Source organism: Hypanus sabinus, chromosome 14, assembly GCF_030144855.1.
Source record: "Hypanus sabinus isolate sHypSab1 chromosome 14, sHypSab1.hap1, whole genome shotgun sequence".
Classification (NCBI taxonomy): domain Eukaryota; kingdom Metazoa; phylum Chordata; class Chondrichthyes; order Myliobatiformes; family Dasyatidae; genus Hypanus; species Hypanus sabinus.
The window spans coordinates 28,531,467-28,555,777 of NC_082719.1; the positions used below are offsets into that span (position 1 = coordinate 28,531,467).

Below are 24,311 nucleotides of genomic sequence, written 5' to 3' on the forward strand. Positions count from 1 at the left end.
TGATCCTTTTTCACAGTTAATAAGATATTGTTATCTTATCAATTCAATTTTAAATCTATTGTATTCATAACATATGTAATATAATATTATGTTATTTTTTTTTAAATTAATAAAAAGATTGAAAAAGAAAACGATTTATTTGCCAGACTTAAGGGCAGATGCTAACTCAGAATTCTTCCTCTCCCCTGGGGAGAACAGTCTACTTCTCAATGTTGGAGCTCATGGTTTTCCTGTCTGTTCGTTCTCCATTGATTTTCTCCCCGGGTGTCGACTTCCAACTCCATTCCAAGTCCACTCCATCCTGCAGTCTACAACTTTCTGTTCTGGCATCTTCTCTCTCCATGTTCCACCGAACAAAAGACCGGAAAATCCCTTCCCTCAAACCCACAAGAAAGACCAACCTGCCTCTCATTGGATGGCACACATTCCAAAGCCCCCGTTATCTCTAGTCATAACCCAAATTTTGCTGCTAGAGAAACCAGTACATTAGCAGTGAAACATTACAGAGGGGCCATTACAATAGCAATGAAACCTTACAGCACGTTACAGGTAGATAGTAAAAGAAAGCAACATCCTTCATCAAGGGTCCCCACCGCCAATGGGCATACAGTCTTCTCAATGCCACCATCAGGAAGGAGGTTCAGAAGCCTCAAGACCCACACCACCAGGTTCAGGTAGTTATTATCCCTCAACTATCAAGTTCTTGGAACAGGAGGGGATAACATCCCCCATCCCAACACTGAACTGTTCCCACAACCTATGAACTAACTTTCATGGGCTCTTCATCCTAGGCTCTCAATATTTATTTCTTATTAATATTTTCCTTGTTTTTGTTTTCTTTTTTGTATTTGCACCATTTATTGTCTTGTGTACATTGGTTGTTTGTCTTGGTGTAAGTGGTTTTTCATTGATTCTATTATGTTTCTTTGTATTTACTATGAATACCTGCAAGAAAATGAACCTCAGGATAGCATTTACGTACTGAAGGTGACATACATGCATTTTGATAATAAACATATTTTTTGAACATTGAGTTCCAATATCAATACCACCATCTCTTCTTCTCCTACCACCCTTTTCCCATGGTCCCTCTATGACTTCCTGGTCTGGTCTTCCCTTCCCACCTATCCATTCTTTCTGAGCAACTGGCACTCTTCCCTAGGACCACAGGTAATGCAGCACTTGTTCTTACATCTCCTCCTCCTTCACCATCCCAGAATCTAAACAGTCCTCCATGTGTACCTCCTCCAGCCTTGTATATTGCATTTGGTCCATCCAATGTACTCTACGTTGGCAAGACCAGCACAAACTGGGCAATCAATACATAAAACATGTTTTCTCTGTCCGCAATGGCCAGCTAATCTCCCAGTTGCATGGAATTTCAATTCTACTTCCCATCCCATGCCAACCTGCCCATCTTTGGTCTTCTCCAGTGTCCAGTTGAGGTCCAACAAAAAAAATAGAAGAACAACACATCATATTCCATTTGGTTAATCTATAACTCCATGGTAGGACAATGAATTTCCCAATTTTAGTGGTCACCACCAGTCCCCCAAGCTCCCTACTACCCTCCTGGTTCCACCCACAACACACACAGTTCACCCACTGGATTCTTTACCCTCACCCTCCTCATTGCTTTCATTTTCCTACTTTCCTAATAGTTCCCATTATCACCTTCCTTATTTATCTGATTCCAGCTTTTGTGTTCCTGCTCATCACCCACCCAGCTGTCTCCACCTTCATCCTCTTTTCTCCCAACTTGGCACATTCTGCCTCCTTTTTTTTTTGCCTGTCTCCACATATCAACCATCTGCCTTGGTCTCTGGGTGGCATGATATGTAGTGGTTCATGAACACTTTACATCCCCAGCGATCCAAGTTCATTTCTCACCAGTCTCTGTAATTAATTTCTATATGTGTTCTCACAGTAACTGGTTGGGTTTCTCTGGTGCTCCAGTTTCTTCCCACATTCCAAAAATGTATGAACTAGGGTTAGTAAATTGGGGACATACTATGTTGGCGCCGAAAGCATGGCGACACTTGGGGATGCCCCAGCACATCCTCAGACTGTCTTGATCGTTGACATTTCACTGTACATTTCGACATACAGAAGACAAATAAAACTAATCTTAATCTCTGTCTCCAAAATTCCTCCACTCTCCTCCCTTGCCTGGGTCAATTTCCCTGTCATCCTTTGTCCCTCCTTGTCCAAAATCACCGCTGACTGCTGTCCTTCTGCTCCTCTTCTCGGCTTTATAGTGGCTATTACCCATCTCTACTTTCTACTAAAGCAGATTATGGTCTTTTGACCCAAAATGACAATTCCTTCTCCACACCATTCTCTCAACCCACTGAGCTCCTCCAGCAGATTAATTATTGCTCCAGATGCCAACATCTGCAGTCACATGGCTGCCTGATTAATTCCATTGTATTTCCTTATCTTTTATATGGAGCTGACACCTGGAATTCCTACTGCTAACACCATAAACCCCAGGTTGGGAACCCCAGCTCTACAATGGCCAGATTGTAATTTTTACTGCAAGACATTTCAAGGCTCTGCGGGAAAAAGAATTATTAAAATAAATCACACAGAGGCAATTTCTGTTGTTCCTGACTTTGACCAATAATATTTCATCCCTAAGATTGCATACTGCTCTTTAATATTCATGACAATGTCCAGAATAAGTGCAGCTCTCAACTTTGATGCAGAGGTGGAGAGGTCCTTACTGCAGGGTCATATTACATACTGTTTAGAGGATTGGGTGTAGAAGGCTTAAGTAAACATCATGTAAATGTTTTAAATTGTAATTAAGTATTTTTTTCTTGACTGTTTCAAAATTTCTAGTCTTTGCTCAAGCTCCATTTTTACCTACCAAGCGTTCCAAAATTTTGTCACTCTGAAACAACTCTCTAATGGCTATTCGCCATATTTATTTCAATCCGTTCTGTTGTAACTGCCTTATGCATCAGGATAGTGCTATAAGCTTTTCTTTTTGGCCACTATTTCCTAGAACGTGAAGACTATTTGTAAGGTTAGCTCTTTATTCTGTGCTCAATTTTTAACCCAGATACCTATCCAGTTATAAGATTACAAAGCAAAGAGCAAATTGATCACCTAGTCACTGAATCCATGCTGGCTCTATGCAAGAACAATTTAGGAAACACCACCATTTAATTTACTGTTACTGATTTTATCTTTTCCAGAATCATCCTATGCCACCATGTCTTAATTACCTTACAAGCTTTTACTAGTTACCTGATTAGTCACAATTCATCCAAAATTGCTTAAGATGAAGGTCATCCCATCTCAGCTTCCTATTAACCCAGTAAACAGAGCCAATTGCTCAATAAATCTTAACCCCTGTGCCACCTACCTCTTTCAACTACTCATTTAACCTCCTAACTTTTTTAGTCTATTATCAGTTCTCACTTTAAAAAAATCTATTTTCCTGGAGTGGGCAGCTTTGGGAAGGCAGCATTTTTGTGCTTATCTGTAATTACTCGCACACGTCATCTTCATAGATTGCTGCTGTTCCTGCTGCTGATGGAAAAAAAACTCTCCCTGCTGGATAGAAAATAGCAGTATTTAAACTCAGCGATAATGAAAGAGCAGCACCCGTCCTACATGTCTTCACCAAAGCTTCTTTCCTATAGCTATCCAGCTTCTCAACAAAACTCGCTCAGGTGTTGTACCCTAACTGTCCCCGTAAAGTGGCCTTTCCTGCTCTCCTTGTTCAGTTGATAATTATTTAGTCTGTTCATATGTTCACATTTATTTTAAGTTTGATTATTGATGTTTGTGCATTTGACCGTTCTGCTAATTGTTGATTGCTCACAGCTGTCTGCACTATTGCCTTGTAAATTGTTGGCTGCTATTGTGTTTTCTGTTGTGGTGTTTTCCTGTGTTTTATGCTTGGCACAGAACCACAATCAATTCTCGTATGTTTCACATACTGGCAATAAAGTGATTCTGATGCATTTTCATGTCAGGCGGTTTGTGCCTTAGAACATTAGAAAGCTTTTGACAACAGGCCATTCAGTACAACAAAGCTTGCCAAACTCCTATTAACACAGTGTATTGAATAACTATCAGTTTAGATTTGAAAGTCCCTAAGGTTCTACTCTCAACTATACAACTAGGAACAGTTGAAGTCAGAAATTTACATACACCTTAGCCAAATACATTTAAACTCAGTTTTTCACAATTCCTGACATTTAATCCGAGAAACATTTCCTGTCTTAGGTCAGTTAGGATCACTACTTTATTTTATGAACGTGAAATGTCAGAGTATTAGCAGAGAGAATGATTTATTTCAGCTTTTATTTCTTTCATCACTTTCCCAGTGGGCCAGTTTACATACACTTTGTTAGTATCTGAACGGTGGCCAATTAGGAAAAAGGGAGATGCAACGAGACCTGGGTCTCATTGTACACCAGTCATTGCCTTTAAATTGTTTAACTTGAGTCAAACATTTTGGGTAGCCTTCCACAAACTTCTCACAGTAAGTTGCTGGAATTTTGTTCCATTTCTCCAGACAGAACTGGTGTAACTGAGTCAGGTTTGCAGGCCTCCTTGCTCGTACATGCTTCTTCAGTTCTGCCCACAAATTTTCTATCAGATTGAAGTCAGGGCTTTTGTGATGGCCACTCTAATACCTTGACTATGTTGTCCTTAATCAATTTTGCCACAACTTTGGAGGTATGCTTGGGGTCATTGTCCATTTAGAAGACCTATTTGCAGCCGAGCTTTAACTTCCTGGTTGATGTCTTGAAATGTTGCTTCAGTATATCCACATAACTTTCCTTCCTCATGATGTCATCAATTTGGTGAAGTGCACCAGACCCTACTGCAGCAAAGTACCCACACAACATGATGCTGCCACTCCCATGCTTCACGGTTGGAATGGTGTTCTTCGGCTTGCAAGCTTCACCCTTTTTCCTCCAAACATAATGATGGTCATTACGGCCAAACAGTTCAGTTTTTGTTTCATTAGACCAGAGGACATTTCTCCAAAAAGTAAGATCTTTGTCCTCATGTGCACTTGCAAACTGTAGTCTGGCTTTATTATGGCAGTTTTGGAACAGTGGCTTCTTCCTTACTGAGCTGCTTTTCAGGTTATGTTGTTTACAATATATATTAATGACTTAGATGAGGGAATTAAATGCATCATCTCCAAGTTTGCGGATGACACGAAGCTGGGCGGCGGTGTTAGCTGTGAGGAGGATGCTAAGAGAATGCAGGGTGACTTGGATAGGTTAGGTGAGTGGGCAAATTCATGGCAGATGCAATTTAGTGTGGATAAATGTGAGGTTATCCACTTTGGTTGCAAGAACAGGAAAACAGATTATTATCTGAACGGTGGCCGATTAGGAAAAGGGGAGATGCAACGAGCCCTGGGTGTCATTGTACACCAGCCATTGAAGGTGGGCATACAGGTACAGCAGGTGGTGAAAAAGGCAAATGGTATGTTGGCATTCATAGCAAAAAGAATTTACAGGAGCAGGGAGGTTCTACTGCAGTTGTACAGGGCCTTGGTGAGACCGCACCTAGAATATTGTGTGCAGTTTTGGTCCCCTAATCTGAGGGAAGACATTCTTGCCATAGAGGGAGTACAGAGAAGGTTCACCAGATCGATTCCTGGGATGGCAGGACTTTCATATGAAGAAAGGCTGGATCGACTAGGCTTATACTCACTGGAATTTAGAAGACTGAGGGGGGGATCTTATTGAAACGTATAAAATTCTAAAGGGATTGGACAGGCTAGATGCAGGAAGATTGTTTCTGATGTTGGGGAAGTCCAGAACGAGGGGTCACAGTTTAAGTATAAAGGGGAAGCCTTTTAGGACTGAGATGAGGAAAAACTTCTTCACACAGAGAGTGGTGAATCTGTGGAATTCTCTGCCACAGGAAACAGTTGAGGCCGGTTCATTGGCTATATTTAAGAGGAAGTTAGATATGGCCCTTGTGGCTAAAGGGATCGGGGGTATGGAGAGAAAGCAGGTACAGGGTTCTGAGTTGGATGATCAGCGATGATCATACTGAATGGCGGTGCAGGCTCGAAGGGCCGAATGGCCTACTCCTGCACCTATTTTCTATGTTTCCATCTGTCATTTATCTGCCCACATCTGGATTTTGTTTAGTTTTAACTCTACTGTTTCTGCTGCCCGAATGCTATCAGCCTGTCCCCCTAATCTTGTTTCATCGGCAAACTGTACAGGCAGTCCCCGGGTTACGTACGAGTTCCGTTCCTGAGTCCGTCTTTAAGTCGGATTTGTACTTAAGTTGGAACAAGTACATCCGGTATTATTTAGCGTCAGTCAAACATTTGTCTTAGTATATAGTATATATTTTACCTTTCTATGCATATAAAACACTTAAGAAACGTATGTATTCCAATAATTAAACCACTGCGTTGCTTAGTAATAATTGTAGCTTTCATCGGGGCAGGGCCTTTCATATGCTCCATTATTTTCACTTTTATCCATTATTCTTTAAAATAGTTCCGATCGTTGACCGACTGTAGCCTAATACTTTTCCAATGACCGATGGCGTTTCACCTCTTTCCAAACGCTTTATTATTTCCACTTTATTTTCAATCGCAATCGCTTCCTGTCAATGGAACAGAAACACTGCGGACAATGGGTCCTGAGGTTCACTGGGTCCTAAGGACCACCGCACTGAATTTCCCCGGGTCCTAAACTCCACCGCGCTGAGCCAGGTTAAATGGGACAAGTGGGGGGCTGTGCTGGGTTTGGGTATTTGATCCTCCACAATATTCTGCATGGGAATTTAAACTGGAGGTGGCAGTGTTTTTTTTTAAATGAGGTCGAGTTGCGAGCTCGACATTAACCCGGCACGGGAGTGGTCTGTCACTGGATCAAACTCAGAAACCTCCATTCTCAAGCCCGACGCTGATCTCATTGCGCCACCAGCTGACTGGAATTTGGGGGGGGGTTACAGGATGAATCTTACTAACAAAAATTTAAGCCAAATACAAAGTTAAACACTCAACACAGTGTCAACGGCAATGACTTAAAATGGTGGACGGTGTTGTGATCCTACTTAAAATGGCAGACGGCTTTCTCCTTCCTCAGTTCGTAAGTACGAGTTGTCCGTAAGTCGGACATTTATAACTCGGGAACTACCTGTAGTTTATTTGTTACATGCTTATCCAAATCATTAATGTAAATTAGAAACAGTAGCAGCCCAAAAACTGATCCCTGCAGAACCCCACTTTTAACATTCTCTAGATGTGAAAATAAACCACACCATAACTTGTTTTCTGTTTTTGAGCAATTCTGCACTCATTTGTACACCCTGAATCCCCACTTCCTGTAATTTGATTATTAATCTCTTGTGGGGTACCTTGTTAAAAGCCTTCTGAAAGTCCAAGTAAATGATGTCAACAGCTCTATTGTTATCATACATTTTAGTTGCCTCCTCATAGAACCCCAGCATATTAGTAAAATATGATTTTCCCTTTCTGAACCCATGCTGGCTTTCTGCTAATATGCATGTTCTTATCAGCTGCTTTTCCATCTCATTCTTTATTACTGCTTCCATTATCTAACCTACGATACACATTCAGCCTACTAGTCTATAGCTACCAGGGTCACTGCAGTCACCCTTCTTGCATACCGGAATAATGTGTCTTGGAGACGTACCTTTAGGAATGGCATTCTTATGTTGCTAGGTCTTCATGCTGATAGACAGCAAAAATCCTTAAGCTGATGAATAAGGCTTACGTAGTTGAGATTTTAATTAGAAAAATTTGACTTCTCCAGCCTGACTCATTTGAGATCCATCTGTCTGACTGCTAATATGACTTGTAACACCACCTAACCTGTGAATAACTTCATAATCAAAATGCTTGAGTACTTTCCTTCTCACCAAGCCTCAGAATGTCTACACATTGGATTCTAGATCGAACACTCTTCCTTAAATCATTTATTTAAAAACATTTATTGTACGAATACGACTGTCAACAGCACTAACCACTTATTATTTATCCAAAATTGCCAGACAGTAACTTAAGAATGGGTCTGGAAATGGACATAGAAGACTAGACATAGTAAGTACATTAACTTCTTTTCTTGTAGGAAATTAATGAAACTAATACAGGTTCTTATAGCAATTAAAGTTTTATGGTCATATCAAAAGTAGCTTTAATTATGTGAATTTAAGTTCCGCAGCTATCATATTCAAAATTTTGTCTCTGTTTTTTTTTATATAAAGTAAATCTCTGGACATTAGTCCAATAACTACAATGGTACTCTATGCCAATAATCTTGTACATCATTGCATATACAAATTTAAATAATATTTTAATGTTTCTTTTTTCTAAATATTTGATCTTGTGATACAAGCTCCATTTATGTAGCTACAATTAACTTGAACTCACTCGCCCCATGTCCATAACACAATCTGCACTCTTTTTATCTATTTCTTTTTTTACTTGTAAAAGGCAAAATTTCAAAACAATAGAAGACTTTATTGCATTTTCTGTGAGTGCTCTTTTAACTACTGTAAGAAATGCAATTTCTTGCAACTATTGCAACTACTACTAAGAAATGAGGGCTGATTTTGTAATCAAGGAAATTTAGTACTGAAATGATTAAATCTTTAAAAAGAATCAAGTTGCTTTTGATCCCTCAATGTGTGTATAGACATTTAACTTGCTCTAATATGGCATGTTTTAACCCCAAAGCAAACTAATAGTAACACAGACATGCATTTGAATGCCTTGACATAGAAGGCTGTGGAACAAATGATGATGAATGGGATTAGAATAGATGGATAGTGTGAACCTGGTGGGCATATGAGTTAATAACAAATATCATGACATATGCCAGTGATATTAAACCTGATTCTGATAATGAGAGATTTGAAGCAAGTTGATTTATTTTTAAAAATCTCAAAATTTTAACTTTTCCCCCAGTTATTCAATAAAGCAAATACATGTCAACCTTGTGCAAGATTGTCAATCTTGCCAATTGGAATTGGATTGTCAATTGGAATTTGCATTCATTCAGAATAAGGCTGAGGCAGTTTCATTCATTACATCAATTTCGACCTAGCTTTGGAACCAAACTGCAAATGACAGGATGGTAATTTAGAGGAACAGTTTCCATTAAATTACTTCAATTATGAACATCTTAAACACGCAAACTCTCAACATTCTTCCCACCCCATCACTCCAAATCCCTAATTAAAGAGAAATTTAATTACCTTGTTGAAAACATTTCTGTTGATTTTTATTCACAGTGAGGTCTAATGGTCCCTCCTGCTCCTGATGAAAGGAGTTCTGGGTTTGGTTGGCAGGAGGGTCATTTGGGACCGAAACAGATTCATCGGCTGATCCAGTCTGAGTTCCATGAACACGATTACTTCTGGATATATATTCAATTGCAAACTGACGAATCATTCTTTTCATTATTTCCTGAGCAACTAAAGGAATGTTGCGATCACAGTTCTGAGGAAGGTCTAAAAATAATACAGTAAAATAAAAATTTATGATATACATGTTCATTTGCAATTAGGGCACATAACATCACATTTTTCCTTTCCAAATATACAACACTATAACATAAAATGCTGTTAATTTAGGCCAACAAAGAACAGGTTCAACATAATAATAATTTAAAATTGCCATCTAAATTGTTCGTACTGGATTTGCACTAGTCATGAATCAACCTTTTCTACCACTTTCACTTTTAGCTGTTCATTCACAGCACATGCTCCTTCATTCAAAAATGCAGCGTTTTGGCATTTAATAATAAATAATGGGCCATTCAGTGACACTGTAATTATCTTCAACCTAAGTACCACTTTCCCATGACAGCAGCATAAGACTTGATGATTTTTAAATATTAAATATCAATCACTCTCTTTGACAACGAGCCTTTGTGGTCCTTGAGTCGAGAACCTGGATCTACCCTAGAGGAAGAAATTTCTTTTTACCAGAGTCCTGAACTGACTGATCCTACGCTTTCAGATCATTACTCCTGAAGCTAGATAGTCCAGGCATGATAAATCTTTACAGCATCTATCCTGTTTAGCCTAATATTTTTTTCTAAATGTTTTCAGTTTTATCACTTTTCATTCTTCAAAACTCAAGAGAATAAAGGCCCAGTTTATTTTAAATCTCCTCATAGAATAATCCTGCATTCCAGTTATCAATTTAGTAAATCCTCATTGCATCCCTTTGGCATAAATCCAGTAATATATACAAGACCAGTAAATCCAGTAGTGCAAGGCCAGACTTGTACTTAATTGCCCTAATGTCCTCTTTCCAGGAACTCATAATTACAGAAAAATATCATTTTCCCACTCAAATCATCTTGTTATAAAGGCCAACACTGTTTGACTTAACTTTCTTGTTACTGTATATTAATTTTATCATTTACATACAAGGACGCACAAGATCCTACATCACTGCCTCTAAATCTATTATTTTAAAATGGTGGATAACTTCATTTTTCCATATTATATTCTAATACTGTATCAAATTTCTAATTCCTTTATCCTGTTTCCATCTTCCTGAAGCCTCCCTTATTTTCTTCACAACACACACTAACAGCTTGATTGATAAACTGACCTATTATTGTCACACGTACCAAGGTATAATGAAAAACTTAGCTTCATATAGATTTCAGTATTACAGTACATTGAAGTGGTGCAATGGAAAACAATGGAATGCATAGTAAAGTGTTACAATTATAGAGAAAGGGAAGTGCAGGCAGACAATAAGGTCCAAGGCCATAACAAGGTACACTGTGATATATTACACTTGATACCCTCAAAGTCAGTGACACATCCTACCATCAGCTGGTGCCATAACAAGCTGGGCCACCCCACTAGTTACAAGCTCCAGAGAATTATTATCCCTACTGTTTCAGTCTGTTTATCAGTCTTCATTCACATCAGTGTATCATCTCCAATCCCATTTGTCATAATTTTGTTTGATAACGTTATGCAATTCCTCTGGAAGCCCAATACACCACATCAGTTGGGTAGCTCTTAGCCATCCAATTAATTACAATCTCAAATTTAAAAAAAAACACAATTTGCCTTTCAGAAAGACACGTTGATTCTGCTCAATCTTTTACTTCCTTCAAAAAAAAATGCTCAGTCTCCATCTCCTTTAAAAAGAAACTACCAATTTTCACACTATTGATGTCAGGTCAACTACAATGAAGAAATAAAGTTCCCAATTTTCTCAGTCTCCTATAGCTAGTGGGATTAAATTTACAACCTTTTAAAATTGTGGAAATCATTCTTGAATTTAGATACCAGGGAAATTACCATCAATTTCAAATATCTGCATGTTTGAAATTTGCTTTTACTCCCCATTCTCTCCCCAATGGTCCAATTAATACTAATTTGTTTCAGTTTCATATTTGGTTTTGCTCTGTTCTTTCTGGGTGGCAGTTTTATGAAGGAAGGCAAAATATTGCCTGAATCTCTCCACATTCAGTCTTCTAATTTCAGTTTTGCTAGCCTTTTCCTTTTTACCCATCTTTTGCAAATGTTATTAAATTATTCTCATATTCTACATGACTCTTCCTTTTTAGTACCTTGGTCTTGGATTGTAGAATTCAGAAACATTCTGAGTCATTAGTCTTACTACTCCTATTGGTAACATTATACACTTTTCTTAGATTCTTTAACTTGTTATCCACAGTTGGACTATATTTTCCCTGTTGGATTTTTGTACATTAAACTTGTTGCAAACTATGTATCAATTCCATCTAGACTCTCTGCACTGCTTTTATCCCATCCTTTGATACCATGGTCAAACCTCAACCTTTTTGCTGCTGACTGATCAATAATATTTATACCAATGATATTTATGACTAATTTTAAGCAGTAAGTTTTACACTTTTATCTTCAGTTCTGCAATAACATGTTTATCTCTGGATTTTAAAAGCAGCAGAGGATTTCATGAACAAGATTTTAAGACTGTTCTGAATATTTTGAATGTATTAAGAGCTAATGCTATGTCCATTCTTCCTCCATTTAGAGTTTTAATTGTAAAAGAACAGCACTATTTTAAAACAGCACTTCTGCACTGATGTGAGCAACTTATAAAAGATTACAATGCCAAGTATTATTCCCTTGTGACCACACAAAGTGATGTAAAGATCAGGATGAAGGAACATCACATAGTAGAAGAAAATAAGGTCAAGTGCAAAGTTATGCATTTAGACCCAGAGCTCCAGACTATCATGTGTTTCCACCAGAGATAGGCTGTCTATTTAAATCCCTTCAAACTCTTCCATTACCCATTGCAAATGAGGCTGCAAGGCTGGGAAGAACCACCATAAGACCTTTGACTTTCTGACTAATCAAGAACCTATCAACCTCTGCATGAATAAACCCAGTGACTTGGCCTGCACAGCCATCTGTGGCAACAAATTCCAGAGATTCACCACTATCTAAATGGGCTTCCTCTATTCAGAGGCTGTGTCCACTGGTCCTAGGCTCCACTGCTCTATCTAGGCTTTCAGCATTCAAAAAAGTTTCAACAAGATCCCCCCTCATTCTTCTAAATTCCAGTGAGTACAGGCTCAGAGCCATTAAATGCTCCACATACAAAAACTCTTTCATTCCCAGAATCATTCTCATGAAACTCCTCTGAACCCTCTCCGATGTCAGCACATCCATCCTTACATAAGAGGCCCCAAAACTATTCACAATAGTCAAGTGAGGCCTCACCAGTGCCTTACAAAGACTCCTTCCACCAAAGTGCATGACCACACGCTTCCCAACACTATTCCATCTGCCACACTTTGCCCACTCTCCCAACTTGTCTAAGCCCTACTGCAGCCTCCCTACTTCTTCAACACTACCTATCCCTCCACCCTTCATATCATTGGCAAACCTGGGTGCAAGGCCATCAATTCTGTCTTCTAAATCACTGACATAAAACGGTCCCAACACCGATCACTGTGGAACACCACTAGTCTCGGCAGCCAAACAAAAAGGTTCCCTTTATCATGACGTTGGCCTATTTTATTATGTGTCTCCAAGTACCCCAAAGTCACATTCTTATCAACCAACTCCAACATCTACCCAGCAACTGTCAGGCCAAATGGCCTATAATTTCCTTTCTTCTGCCTCCCTCCATTCCTGAAGAGTGGAGTGACATTTGCAATTTTCCAGTCCTCTGGAACCATGATAGAATCTAGTGACTCTTGAAAGATCATTACTAATGCCTTCACAAACTCTTCAGCTACCTCCTTCAGAACACTGAGGTGTAGTCCATCTGGCCCAGGTGATGTATTTTCCTTCAGATCTTTCAGCTTCCCAAGCACCTGCTCCTTAGCAATAACTGCATTCACTTCTGCGACCTAACACTCTAGAAATTCTGGCCTACTGCTAATGTCTTTCACAGTTGTGAAGTTTATCTGCCACTTCCTTGTCCCCCATTACTACCTCTCCAAGTCCTTTAAATGGTCAGGTGTCCATTATGCTATAAAAGGATTATCAAGAACGATAGCTTTCTGTACTAAGGAGACAATTTGGCCTTGAAGAATACCTGAGAGGTGCAAGACCAAAGGAAATAAAGATACCTGACACGTGTGACCCATTTCCATGGAATCAACACCACCAGGAAAGGCAGATAACTGTTCCTAGTTGAGGTATTCAGTGCTAATTGCTGCAACTTCAGGGCACTTCTATCAGCAACTTAAAATTGTTCTCTGGACTTTTCCCTCTGTGAAGGTAGCCATAAAGACAAGATCAAGCAATGCAAGAAACAATTCAGGTATGCTTTAAGCCTCAACAAGTGAATGGTCGAGCTGAAAATAGTGATGTGTTCTATCGTTGTAGCATATACACAACACTTCAATGTGATCCTCACAGCTGTGGCTGTGTCAAAAGGCTAGCAGTAACATTACTATTGATTAAATATCAAACTAAAAAATTACTGCAACATTAAGTGCACAATTCAATGTTTATTCATTCTTAAAAAATGTAAACAATCAGCGGCAATAATTCAATTTAGGTAACATTATAACAATTCACAGTAACAGTTAAATGACAAGAGCAACTAAACAGAGAAAATCATAAACTAGTAACACCTATGTCATACCACACTGCAGCCGCAAAATATATACAGCAGTAAAGGCTCTCAAGCAAGTGCACATTGTCACTAATCCTTGAACTTTTGCGTAGCATCAAGATAGTATTTTTCTAACAATATTTTGCCCGTTTTTTAAAATCAAGAATATGGAGCCAGATAGGATGACCAAGAACTTAATAATCCAAAATAGGGATATTAGGCTGAGCTGCCATTCAGGGTATAGCAACTGACACCTGGAATGCAGCAGATGATGACTGTACTTCTGAAGCAACCTCAGTCTGTTTTATTTTGGCTCTGGGGTTGGTTTGGGAAATGTGGAAGGCAGCAAGCGATGCCCCATTGACAGTGGATGTGCAGCTGTGATTGGCAGCTGACTTGCCAATGCCACAATTTTCCATGCCCTCCAATGAATCACTAACTGCTCAAATGCTATGGTCAAGGATATCATAGATGGCTTGATGAAATGGTTATAATTCACAAAAATGCTCTGTGCCACGTTATAAATGGTTCCAAATAATTGTTGATATTGCCTAAGTTGTTCATTTACTTGGAAAGTTCCTGGAGCATTTACCTTTCCAAATGCAAACATGTTAAATCTGACTAGCAACCCACCCACTGCCCCCCCCTTTCCTTGAGTTGCCTTGGAGAAGAGGCAATTATTACCCCAAACTCCATTCAACCATTTCCTGGCCTCTGAATTGACAGTCGACCAGGTTACTTACTAGGCTTCATCATTACAGCTGCACCAGGCCTGGATCTGCCAAACACAAAAGAGCATAGTAGGTTGGGGTAGGACTGCTGGAACACCAAGAAACAACAAAAACAAAAAGCTACTCCTATGCGCAAGGGGATGCACACTTTCCTGCTACATTAGAATTTACATGGTGATAAGGACAAGAAGACAGTCCTTTTTAACTATTTTGCTTGGAGGTGATCATCCTCGTCCTGTCTTCCTTATAATTCTTTCCTTCCAGGACAAGGTAACTTGGCTTTGCTGGCCCTGTGAGGATAAAAGCATGGTGTGAGAATGGATGCAGTTTCCATTTTAAGTGGAAAGCAAAAATGTGTCAAGTCCTCTAACGCTGCATTTCAAGTCCTAACACTTAGTGCTGCTGACCTTAGCTGTCATCTTAGTCAGATTTGCAGACAACATGGAGATTGGTGGAATTAATGATAGTGAGGAAGGTGACAGAACAGCATAGAGATCAATTGGAAATTTAGGGAGAGAAATGACAGATGCAATTTATAATGCAGCACCTCAAGTGCAAGACATTTGTTGTGGCAGGGCAAATGAAAGAGAGAAGAATATATTAAATGACTCTTAGGAGCACTGATGCTTAGAAGAACCTTGGGGTGCAAACCCATAGCTCCCTGAAAATGGCAACAAGTGGATATTATGGTAAAGGTAACATACAGCAAACTTGCTTTCATCCATTGGTATGGTTGGTATAAAAGGAGGTCACAATAACTTTCTATAGAACTTTGTGTGTGTGTGCGATTGCTACACTATACGAAGAATGGGAAGGGTTCAGAAAAGGAATATTAGGATTTTTTTTGGAGTATTCGCTACAAGAGAATTAGACAAACTGATTGCTTTTACTAGAGCATCTATTAGGATGCCTGTCAAGCTCTGAAGTACAGTGGATTCTAGTTAATTGGGCCATCGGTTAATCCGGGCAGCCACTTAAAAACCAAAAATTGAGAAACTAGTTATAATTCCCTTCAGTTGTTTGGGACACTACAGCACTTAATAGGGATGGGGGCAGTTGCCAAACAGTTTCTAATTAGAGTCAGTCGTGTGCACTTGTGTGGCCATTAGACATGACACCTAGCTTGGAGTGAAGATTTTCAATAGTGAAAAAGGATCTAGTGCTTTCTCGGTGGATATGAGGTATGAACTCTTCTCGGGCTTTCAGCTGGCTACAGGTATTGATTTTAACTGTTTTAATGACAAACTCTGCTACCTTTATCAGGGATAATGTCTAGGCATGTTTAGCCCAGTGGTATACAGTGGCATGCAAAAGTGTGGGCACCCTGGTCAAAATTTCTGTTACTGTGATAGTTAAGTGAGTAGAAGATGAACTGATCTCCAAAAGTCATAAAGTTAAAGATGAAACATTCTTTTCAACATTTTAAGCAAGATTAGTGTATTATTTTTGTTTTGTACAATTTTAGAGTGAAAAAAGGGAAGGAGCACCATGCAATAGTTTGGGCACCCCAACAGATTTTAGCTCTCGGATAACTTTTACTAAGGTCTCAGACCTTAATTAGCTTGTTAGGGCTATGGCTTGTTCATAGTCATCGTTAGGAAAGGCCAGGTGAAGCAAATTTCAAAGCTTTATAAATACCCTGACTCCTCAAACCTTGTCCCAACAATCAGCAGCCATGGGCTCCTCTAGGCAGCTGCCTAGCACTCTGAAAATTAAAATAAACGATGCCCACAAAGCAGGAGGTTATAAGAAGATAGCAAAGTGTTTTCAGGTAGCCGTTTCCTCAGCTCATGATGTAATTAAGAAATGGCAGTTAACAGGAACAGTGGGAAATCATTGAAAATCTGTGGATAGACCTCAAAAGAGCAGTGCACGCAAGATGGCCCAAGAATCTCACAGAACTAGAAGCCTTTTGCAAGGAAGAATGGACAAAAATCTCCCAAACAAGAATTGAAAGACTCTTTAGCTGGCTACAGAAAGCGTTTACAAGCTGTGATATTTGCCAAAGGGGGTGTTACTAAGTACTGACCATGAAGGGTGCCCAAACTTTTGCTTCAGGCCCTTTTCCTTTTTTATTATTTTGAAACTGTAAAAGATGGAAATAAAAAAAATCTTGCTTAAAATATGAAAGCAATGTGTCATCTTTAAAGTTATGCCTTTTGGAAATCAGGTCACCTTTTACTCGCTTACAGAAATTTGCCAATCATTTGCACGCCACTGTATATATCCCTGTTGTCCATCCCTCCCGATTGGTTAGTCCTCATCTTAGCCCGATGGGGTGCACAGTGAAAACCAGTATCAAGGTGCACAAGAGATGTACCTGTTTTGGTTACCCAGAGAAATTGGGGGTAGCAGAACACTGCATTTGCAATGGCTGTAGGATTGATGTCAACAGCACAAAACCACTGTGCTGTGCCATTTGCTTTTACCCCGATGAGGATGGCAAAGTTTGTCACCCAAACACTGGTTAAAATTGATACCTGTAGTTGGCTGGAAGGCCAAGAAGCATTTATTTGTTTTTCCAATAGCATTAATTGCGTGTTTATGTTCATAAAGCATTGATTTTTGTTTCTGATAGTTGGCAAGAAATAAACAGTGAGACAATTGAGAACTGTTTTGCTCACTGTGGTTTCAAATGTTCAGGCTTGGAGATGCCAGAAACTGTTGGGAGTGAAAATGAGACGACTTCACTACTTCAAGTTAGCAACTATGAAGAATGTAATCATGAAAAGCCTTGTATGAAGGCAGTCCATTCTCTCCACTAGGAGTCTGCACTGATGTTGTTTGCTAACAGTCAAAAGAACATGGCAGCGTACACTAGATGAATTCCTCCGTCAATAACTATTAGGGCCTAATAGTTTCATAGTACTGTAGTCATATTGATCTAATGTGTTCTGTATTTAATTTAAATATGTAATTTGTCTTTTTTGATACCTTTTTAACTACTTCCATGAAACTTCGGTTAACTGGGGCAGCTGCCCCATTGGGCCAAAATGTACTGGTCCTGATTTGTCCCAATTGAATAGAATTACCTGTACATAAAATCATGAGCAGTACAGATAGGGTAAATAAAATCTTTACCCCAGGATGGACAGGTTAAATACTAGAGGGCATAACTTAAGGGGAAGGGGAGCGTTTAAAAGTGTATATGGTTTCATTTTTTGTCTATACAGAGAGTGGTAGATGAGTAGAAAGCCCTGCCTAGGGAGGTGACAGAAACAGATACATTAGGAAGTTTAAGAGGCACTCAGATAGACACATGAACAAGCAGGGAAGAGGAGGATATTCCCAAAATGATTGGAGCAGTTTAGATTTGCCTCATAGTTGGCACACATTCTACGAAACACCAGGAACTTGGAAAGCTAATGACATCAGGATTCTGGTGTGCAAGGTACTCCACCAATGTATCTTTCTCAAAGCCACAATACTTCAACATGCCGTGAAAGGGCACAGGAAAATTTAGGAGAGGTACTTCATATAGAAAATCAGTGCCAACTAACAGTCTTTGTAGGGGGCATAAATAATCACAAGATTAGGCAATTAACTTGCTCTTATTACTCAATGTGCTGGTTTTAAATCAAACATTAGTTAAGCAATGAAACACAAAGTTCTGATGTCCTCCAAGTAGAGGCAGATACCACTGTTGCTGACTCATCACCTGCTTAGGTAGTGGCTGGTGAGACTGCAATGTTAATACCAGGTATTGCTCAAAAATTTATGTTCAGGTTTGAACTTAAAAGGCAGAGAGCAAGGAAGGTGCCTTACCTTATCAGCCTTGATCAGGTTGCTTAACTTCTTGCGTCATCATTTAGGATATGTGCAGACTCAAAGATTTCTACAAAGAGCAAGCAAGGCCTCTTTCAGGCACTCTGGCTAACTTTTAAGGAGACTGCATCCTTGCCATCACTCAACTCATCTTTCTACAGCTTGATTTTCGCCAAAGACTGCAACACTCCTGCCAAGCAGCAGTGCTGCTACCTCTTTTCACTGTAGGCCCCTGGAAAAAAGGAAACAAAATTGAGAGAAAGGAAACAACCTTTATAGCAATTTATATCAAATATTGTTTGGCAAAAGGAAATTACTGGCGACTCACCATAATTGCCATGCCTCAATGTTGGTTGTTAGTCTATTTTGACTTTTTTGGTATTGCTCGCTTCCAAGGGTAGTAATTACTTACACCTCTTCTGAGCTTCTTGCTATATCAGCTTATGTGCTCCAGTATAATGCTAATAACATTCTCTGGAAATTGTACTGCAAGCGTCTGTAAGATTAGTGTAGAGACTTGCGTAAATTTTGGCCTAACTTGCCTTTATGCCAATCCTGGTATTTCAAGGCCTATTAAGCCACTAAAAAATGACAATCAAAACAGAAGTTATTTTGTGAGCAACCAGTAGATGGTGTCAGTGTATCTTCAAAAAATTAAACTTGGCTGGAAATGTAAAGCACTATTTGGAATATGTAAACAATTGATCCAAAGTGATTTATTCATTGGAAGGTACTAGACACAATGTTAAATAAGGATGTACATTTCATGCTACTTCCAGTATATACTTTTATCTATGTACATCAATTGCAATAAAAACCTGAACATATTTAGTTCAAACAAAATTGCAGAGTAATTTCTCATCAACAAAACTGAAGATTCAATTAGTTTTAAGAATCAAAGCATAAATATTATACCTTTTGTATGAAAGATAGCATTAAGAAATTTGTCTGCTTGGCATTCAAGCTGTTCAGTGTGGGACTGCCCCTGAGATAGAGAATCCTCAGTAGATGTCAGTGTTGGAGGTGCATTCACAGATGAGATATGCTCCTAGAAACATAAAAGAATTATGCTCAGAAATAGCTTTAAAATAAAAGGAACAATAAAACGGTTTTAGATTTCACATCGAAAACATGCCATATTTGATCACCAGTTACTATTTTTAGTCGATTTTAAATTAACCTAAAAATTTAGCTCCTTGTACAGGACAAATTTACAATTATGAACCCACACATGTAAATTATTTTAATGAACAGTCAAATAGGCACTCCATTCGTGCTATTGTTTTATTTTTTTGCTTTTATCCAAATGGTCACTCATCTAAGTTTGTGAAGGTTCTATTTATTGCTTTAAAATTAAGACTTAGATTGCTATTGCTTCTCTTAGTAACCTGCGCACCTTCTATACGACTTCAAAAATTCTAGGATGTATGTCATGGCCTGATTCTCATTTTTCAATTCCACAGCAGCATTACATCCTTGCTCGAGCTTGTTCATTCGTTATGCCACCATACTCCAAGAACAGTGTTGAGTGCATCTATTATTCCTTCACTCTGAGACTGAATTATATCTTTTTTTATTTGAACTAATTTCAGTTTTGTATTTTCCCCCAAATAATTTGTTTCACTTTGTAAATTCCAGCTCTTGTCAAAATCACCCCTCTGTGTTGGCTTATTAATATCTCTACTTGTAAAGGTGCCATGGTAAAGGCTAAAGTTTCTTTTACAAATGAGATCTTCACATTAACCGTAATTATCTGTATGATGATTTCCCCATTTATCATTTTTATTTTCAATTCATCTTGGAAAGTTGCTTTCTCATTCTTATTATCTGATTTTTTAAAAATGTAATAAAAGTGGTTACTGTTTCCCTAAACTTAGCAGATTATTTATTTATAATCCACTGAAAATTCTCACTGGTTTTCTCCAATTCATCCTCTAGTGTCTTTCCCCATTTGGCAGTGGTATACTTCACTCCCAACTGCTTGACAGCTTGTTCCTTGTTCTCAAGAATTCAGGTTTTGCACTATTCTTATAGTTTCTACTAGGGACCAAATTCATTTCTCACAAAATGTATAATTACAAATACTCTGGATCCAGTTGCAACCTGGTCCAAACTAGCTAAAAAGCATTTATTGAAACTTTCTCACTGCCTACAACAATGTGTGCTACTTCCTATTTAATTTTATTCACAATTTGACCCAGGCCAACCTTATTTGGAATGCCTAGAATGGATGGGTTACCTTAAAGTTGGACAGAGGAAAAGGGGCACTACGCAACAACACCAAACCCTCATCTCATCTGTGAAGCACAGTGCAAGCATCATGGTTTGGGGCTGCTTAGCTGCCTCAGGGCTAGGATAGCTTGCAACAGTTGAGGGAACAATGAATTCAAAATTGTATTGAGACATTTTACTGGAGAATGTTAGGGTAGCAGTCAATCAACTGAAGCTTAACAAAAGTTGGATAATGCAATAAGACAATAATCTGAAAGACGAGAATAAAACAACAGAATGGGTTTCAAAAGAAGAAAATATGTGTTTTGCAATGATTGAGTCAAAGTCCTGACCTTAATCCTATAGAAATGTTGTGGAAGGACCTGAAGCAAGCAGTTCATGCAAGGAAACCCAGAGTTTAAGCAGTTTTGCAAGGAGGAGTGGCCTAAAATTCCTCCAAGCCGATGTGCAGGACTGATCAACTGTTACTGGAAACATTTGGTTGAAGTTAATGCTTTACAAGGGGGTCACACCAGTTACTGAAAGCAAAAGTTCACATACTTTTTCCAATAAATACATGTAATATTGGACAATTTTTCCAAATAAACAAACAAGTATAATGTTTTTGCGTTATTTATTTATGTTCTCTATCTAGTTTTAGGACTTAAATGAAGATCTGATCACATTTTAGGTAATATTTATGTGGAAATAGAGAAAATTCTACAGGGTTCACAAACTTTCTAACACCACTGCACATCATGAATATTCCCAAACTTGACTTGCAATCTAAATACAGAAATTACTGTTCTGGATAATGATACAGTTTGGTCTTCCCTTACCAAACTTCCAAAGACTTTTACATATTCAGTATTAAAGTAGCAAGGTGGCATGTAGCGGTGAACAGATTAGGGCAGAGGTTCTCAAACCATTTTATGCCACGGACCAATACATAATGCAATGAACCCCTGGATTAGGGGCTAGCAAATACCTATATAACAAAAAAATCTGCAGTTATGCTGACTATACATTCACTTATTAATTTATTTCATTCCACCATAGCAACTGTCAAGAAAAAAAAGTTTTGTAACTACCAGCCTTAGACAGAAGGCACAAGCAAAGACCAAAAACAGCTTCTAATCTCACCCAGTACTGTGCACCAGTTTAAGGGTGAAAGATAACTTAAACTTCATTCACTGGATACAGAAATTGCAGTAATTTGTAGGTCACTTGTACTAATGAAGTGCGAATCCAGGTGATACAGCTTTTTTAAATTGAGATTCACATAACAAATAAATGTAGCGCTAATTTATGCAAAACTATTTCAGCAGCTAATTCAAAAAGAGCAGGTCTCACAATCAGCATTTGGTGATTTTTGTGGAAGAAATACTGGCTAGGTAAATTGTTGGTAATGAACAAATAATACCAGTGATTTCCTAACATCTACTCAAGTTTCAAGCTGGGATTCAGTTAATGTTGACTAAGACTGACACTTCCATTATGCAGCATTCCTCCACTGCCGTGCCTTTTTCTAAATGTTCACTGTTCACCCTCATTTCCTACAATAACTTAGAACATACTCTATAGTAACTTTGAGCAATACTGGAATTTATTATTAATTTATTCTCCATTCATTTTGTCTACTACCTTTCACTTTACAAGTGAAATTTCAGCAGCATTCTCATTGGTTTTTTAAAAAAAACAGCTATAAAGTTGAAGTTTTCCAACCACACATTCTGCTTTTATCTATTGATAATCTTCATTGCTATGCGAGTAATAGGCAAGTAACAAACATCTTTTAATGTTCACTTTTTTAAAATGCCACATTCTATCCTCACTTTTACCCTACTGACCTCTTTTACCTTGCTTCTCATTTTGGTTCTTGTTAACATACACTATAAGCACGCAGTTCACCTGATCAAATTTTCCCTCCTACAACCATCACTGAATGTTGATTGTGATCATGCTCTTTGCAAAAATCCTAGTTCAAAAATAACATGAATACAAAAATATGGATATATAACAAGTAAATGTAGAAGCCGTAAGTTATATAGTTCATCGAGACAAACTTAAATTTTCCTTTGGAATCACACAGCTTTCGACTTACCTTGACTTTTTCTCTCCTTATGCAACAAAATGAACAGTTTTCATTCATAGACCAGTCAGTCACTTCTTCGGGTTCACAGTCTTCAATGAAAATAAAAAATATTTTAATCTATTATTCAGTACAAATCAAATGCATTTTCTGTAACTACCAAAAGACAATCAACAACTATGCAGGTGACAGCCTTTCAGCAAAGCATTAAGTCTGCAATTATAGGGATGTTAGTTTAAAATCACACTAATCTTCCATGGACCAACTTTTTTCTGATATGTCACTGGAAACTTGATCGCTGTGCAATGCCCTGGGGGCAAGAATTTAAATTATACTAAATATAAAAATCTTCTGATTTAGAATTTTCCAGGAATTGTAGAAATTAGATGTTGCACTAGGTTGACAATTGAACCTATCAAAGTTTCATTTCTATTATAATTAGTTTTTGCCACAACAGCAAGCTATTTGTTAATCACACAATTCTGAAAATAGCAACATCTGCAAAATGATGATTTAACTGTTTTGCGATGGTTAACTAATAAGCATTAGTTATTTTTCAGTACCTGAAAATTCTTTTGTCTATATGCACATCACAGAATTAGCGGAAATCAAGAACTGTAGCTTAATGTCCAGGTGTGTTGCTTGCAATGAGAACAGAGTCAAAGGATATACATGTCTGATGCTCCATTCACCACCCCCACCCCCCGGACTGTTACAGTGACAAAAATGGGTTCATGCTTCACCACCATAGTCACTGGCAGTGAGTCAAAGAGGCTTCCAGGATTCATCATCACTTCTTCAGGAACCAGTGAATGAACTGCACTAAAACTGATAGCACAAAGACAAGTGTGATAGTCACAAAGCACAGAAACAGGTCTATTAGCCTAACTGGTCCAATCGAACCAAGCTACTCACCCAATCTAATCTTATTTCCCAGTGTTTGATCCACGTCATTCTAAACCTTTCCTATACACATGCTTGTACTACTTCCTACTGCATATCAACAACTTCTCTGTGGAGAGTCGTGTTGACTATTCCTAATTTGGCTATGTCTATTCAAATACTTATACAGGTCTCTTATGATAACTTCAAATCATTTTCCAATGACTGACGTCAGATTTACCATTCCACAATCTCTTGGCTTGTTTTTATAGCCTTTCTTAAAACAAAACATTAACTATCTTTCAGACCTTTGGCATGTCACTCATGGCTAAGGACATTTTAAATATCCCTGCCAGGGCCCTGCACTAAGCTCTCACAACATCTGAGGGGACACAATGGAGATTTATCCACAAAATCATGAAGACAGCAAGTACCTCTTCTTCTATAATCCATGACCTCACCACTTATACCCATAGAAGTCCTTGTGATTTTCAATCACCCTGTCTGCCAGAGTAGCCTCATCCTTTTTTTAGATTTCCTGATTTCTCAAGTATTCTTGCATTGC

General features: G+C 38.5%; 1 protein-coding gene across 9 annotated transcripts in view; it reads right to left on the reverse strand.

Moving 5' to 3' along the window:
• lcorl (ligand dependent nuclear receptor corepressor-like) overlaps positions 1–24,311 on the reverse strand; it is a 244,929-nt gene that overhangs the window by 60,318 nt on the left and 160,300 nt on the right. For 7 of the 9 annotated variants that reach the window (XM_059988936.1, XM_059988937.1, XM_059988934.1 and 4 more), the window contains exons 3-5: positions 22,877–22,956; positions 19,477–19,609; positions 9,229–9,483 (exon numbers count right to left, since the gene is read on the reverse strand). In XM_059988936.1, coding sequence (XP_059844919.1) covers positions 9,229–9,483; positions 19,477–19,609; positions 22,877–22,924 — 436 coding nt within the window. In that variant the 5' untranslated portion in view covers positions 22,925–22,956. The other 2 variants (XM_059988938.1, XM_059988939.1) reach the window with 2 other exon arrangements.